Source organism: Arachis hypogaea, chromosome 9 (genome assembly GCF_003086295.3).
Source record: "Arachis hypogaea cultivar Tifrunner chromosome 9, arahy.Tifrunner.gnm2.J5K5, whole genome shotgun sequence".
Taxonomy (NCBI): domain Eukaryota; kingdom Viridiplantae; phylum Streptophyta; class Magnoliopsida; order Fabales; family Fabaceae; genus Arachis; species Arachis hypogaea.
In genome coordinates this window covers 117,167,090-117,170,565 of record NC_092044.1, presented here as the reverse complement: position 1 = coordinate 117,170,565, position 3,476 = coordinate 117,167,090, and the positions used below count along the sequence as shown (strand labels likewise).

The following is a 3,476-nucleotide window of genomic DNA, read 5'->3' as shown; positions in this document are numbered from 1 at the left end:
ATAATTTATAATTAAGAGATAAGTATAAGTTTTGGAAGAAAATGGAAGGAAGAGGAAAAGCGGTTAAGGCTTTAATTGTTATGTTGTCTGTTAGTTGATTTTAAATTTTTTTGGTAGATATTTATAATTATTTTTATATAAAATTAATAATTAAAACATTAAATATGTTAAATTATCTAATTACTTTTAACTAATAATTTTAAATGTAGATAATTTTACGTAAATTTTTATTATTATTTTATTTTATTTTATTTTTTTTGCCTTGTAAACTAAAAGAAAAGAAACCAGAAGCAAAGATGAGAAATTAAAGGTGCTGCATCACATTGGCAAGTGACAACACATGAGATTGGATTATATTCAGTAAACAAAAAATTGGATGGTGTCAATTGTAATTTTTCACCTTTCAATATTCTCTCTCATATTTAATTTTAACTCCATTTATAAAATTAATGGTTAGAGTTTAAGGATAAACCTTCTTCTTTTAATGATTATATATTATTAAATATTAAAAAGGAAATAATTAAAATACATGAGAATTGATAAGATCAATTCAACAAGTTGTTAATGATGTTCACTATTTCCGACCTTCCCCCACCTGAAAAGTCCCCCCTAAACTCTTCAACAGTAATCCATCCCCTATTGAGGAGTTTTTCTCTCAATAAGATTTGTTGCACCAAAAGCTATGTCTGAAAGCAGCATAATCTCATCGTTGATCTTGGTAACAGCAGGGTTAACGATCTTCGCTTCGGCCAAACCTTTGGCGCAGTTATCGGCGTCATCGCCGGCGATCTTGGCATCATAATTCGCAGTAATGGGATCGTTCTCGATCCCTTTAAGGGCACTCTGGAAGGATGCAATGACAGCATCATAATCGGATCCAGCGCATTGTTGAATCGCCGGAGACTTGTCCTTCTCCGCCAAAGTCTGAAGGAATTTCTGTCCCTTGCCGGCCTTGTTCACTGCCAAGGTAAGGATCAACTTTGAGATCTGAAGAGGGCTCTTTGCTGCTAGAATCTTAGGGTTTGATGTCAGGATGTCAATGCATTTTGCCTTTTCTATCACCAGTTCATCGTCACAAACTTTAGTTATCAAGTCGCTTATGGGAAGGGATTTTCCCAAGTTTACACGAGCTTGTGCAACATTGCCAATGATGAGAATCAAGACAAGGCTGAACAAGATGGAGGATTGTGTTGAGGAATTCATATTGATAATAATGGTGTAGGAAGATAGTTGTTTGATTTGGGTGGGGGAAGATGAATTCTAAGTGGTGTTAGGGGCTCTCTTTATAGTTCATCATAAATTATGAAACGCTAAATTTAGAGTAAGACGGAAACTACTTATGGAAATGTTCAACTAGATAAGAGATATATTAGGTAGCAACTCACGTACTGTCGCAAAAAAACGTCTTTTTTTTTTTTTTTAAGGATGATACGGGGGATGGTATTAATTAATTAATTAATTAATGTAATTAAAGTTATAAATTTAAGAAAGATCCGTTGGTTTATAGTTTTTTATTTTAAGTGAATTAAGGAAATACGTTACACTCTCAAGAATATCTGTAACAGAAATGGCCTGAATCATACATATATATATATATATATATATATATATATATATATATATATATATATATATATATATATGTTGGGCTTTTATAACTTGGAATTTTTGTTGCTTTGGTATGCTTTCTTAAAAATGTAATTGGAATTTTTAATTCATAAATTAACTAATTAAGCATAATAAATTATTAGATAAAATAAAAGTAAATAAATTAATTAAAAAAATGAAAAGTTTGGAATTTTTCTTAAGTGATAAATAAAATAGTAATTGTAGATGATCGAATTAATATAAGTAGATTATAACTGACAAACATAAATTTTATAATTGTATGTGTGTAAAATTATATAACACAATTGTTCGGTAACTCGGGTACCGGACGATTTGGTGGGATCTTCGGGTTGATAGGTGGGGTGTAGCCTGGAACCGGTTTGCGAGGATGAAGCTGGAGTAGACGACGTCCTGAGTTCCTGATGTGGAGGAGGTGTCACCTACAAAGACACTCCGACATTCTAGTCAGTTGAGTACACAGGCAAAAAAGGAGGATAAAGTGATGTGTGACGTACCTTCGGAGAGAGGTAGGACCCTCCTCATATATACCGTGTCAGAGGTGGGTCCCACAAGAACAAACCCGCCTTCCTCAAAATTTCTCCATACAACTGTGGCAGAACTGACAGGGACGCGTGTCCGAGTCGGCAGTCGAGTGCCTCACACCCGACCATTCTGGTCGGATAGCCTATGAATCAGATAGGCCCACGTGAAATTTGGGTCAGGCCGTAACAACTATTGTAAATTAAAATTATAAAATAGATAATATATATTATTATTAATAATTATAACAAGTAATATATAGTTATAAAATTGATTTATCCAAAGTTAAGAGCAAGCTAAGTCCCAAAAGGTATATTAGTAGTTGGAAAACGAATCTATAATATGATGCAAGTTATTTTTAAAAAACAGTTATGGAAATAATACGTTTAATTAAGAACAAGTCCAAAATAAAAAAACATGTAATTAAAAATAAAGTTGTGATGATTATTTTTTATAGAGTAAATTATTATTTTTATTTATAAAAGTTTTTAATATTAATAAATCTATTCACGTATAAATAAAATTATTATTTTTATTCATGAAAGATTGACTTTTACTAATAAAACTATCTGAATCCTAAAAAATTATTTAAAATTCTCAAACTACCTTCTAATATAATCTAACTCTAACTTCTCCTTTTACTCTACACGACTATTCTCACTCAAATCTTTTCTCACCACCACTCTCATCTCCAACTAGCACCATCACTAACGTCATCACCATCCCCAAATCTTTCTCTTTACCACCACCATCGAAAAATAGAGGAAGAGTAAGAGAGAAAGTCGAAACAGAAAGAGTAAAAGAATGACTAAAAATAGAAGCTACTCATCGCCGTTGAAAATTTTATTTTGAAGAGGAGAAGCATTCAGAATTTCACATTCAAATTCAAACAATAATGCTGCAACAAAGCCATATTATTACAGATTCAACAACAAAACTAACAGAACTGCATACATAAATTAAATTCAAATCATAACAACAGATCTGGACCATTCAAATTCAACAATCACAGATCTACAATTCAATAATAAATCAGATTATGGAGATGCAAAATTAGAGAATGAAGTAACAAAAATTAAAAATTGAAAATTGAAAAAGACTATGACGACGACGTATTGCCAAATCTTTGAATCTCTCAATTCTCAGCCTCGAAGTTTCGTGAGCAGCGCTTCAAAGTCGAAATGCTGGCATGAAGACTGTTGTTGAAGATGGTCACAATCAGAGTCTACCATGTTCTTGTAAAAGAAAATACGAAGACCAAGGATTTGGTCATCAAAGCGGGGCTCAAGGGAATCGAGAGTGCTACCATTATACAATACCTCATGTGT

General features: G+C 32.3%; 1 protein-coding gene across 1 annotated transcript; it reads right to left on the bottom strand.

Annotated features, from left to right (window-relative positions):
- Window positions 1-459: 459 nt before the first annotated feature.
- On the bottom strand, window positions 460-1,271 carry LOC112709600 (uncharacterized). The gene has a single exon (XM_025761487.2). It carries the CDS (start codon window positions 1,201-1,203, stop codon window positions 637-639), a length of 567 nt encoding a protein of 188 aa, XP_025617272.1. The 5' UTR covers window positions 1,204-1,271; the 3' UTR covers window positions 460-636.
- Between the last annotated feature and the right edge of the window lie 2,205 nt (window positions 1,272-3,476).

Excerpts from the sequence above, each read along its gene's own strand:
- LOC112709600 (XM_025761487.2), bottom strand. The coding sequence starts at position 1,203 with ATGAATTCCTCAACACAATCCTCCATCTTGTTCAGCCTTGTCTTGATT.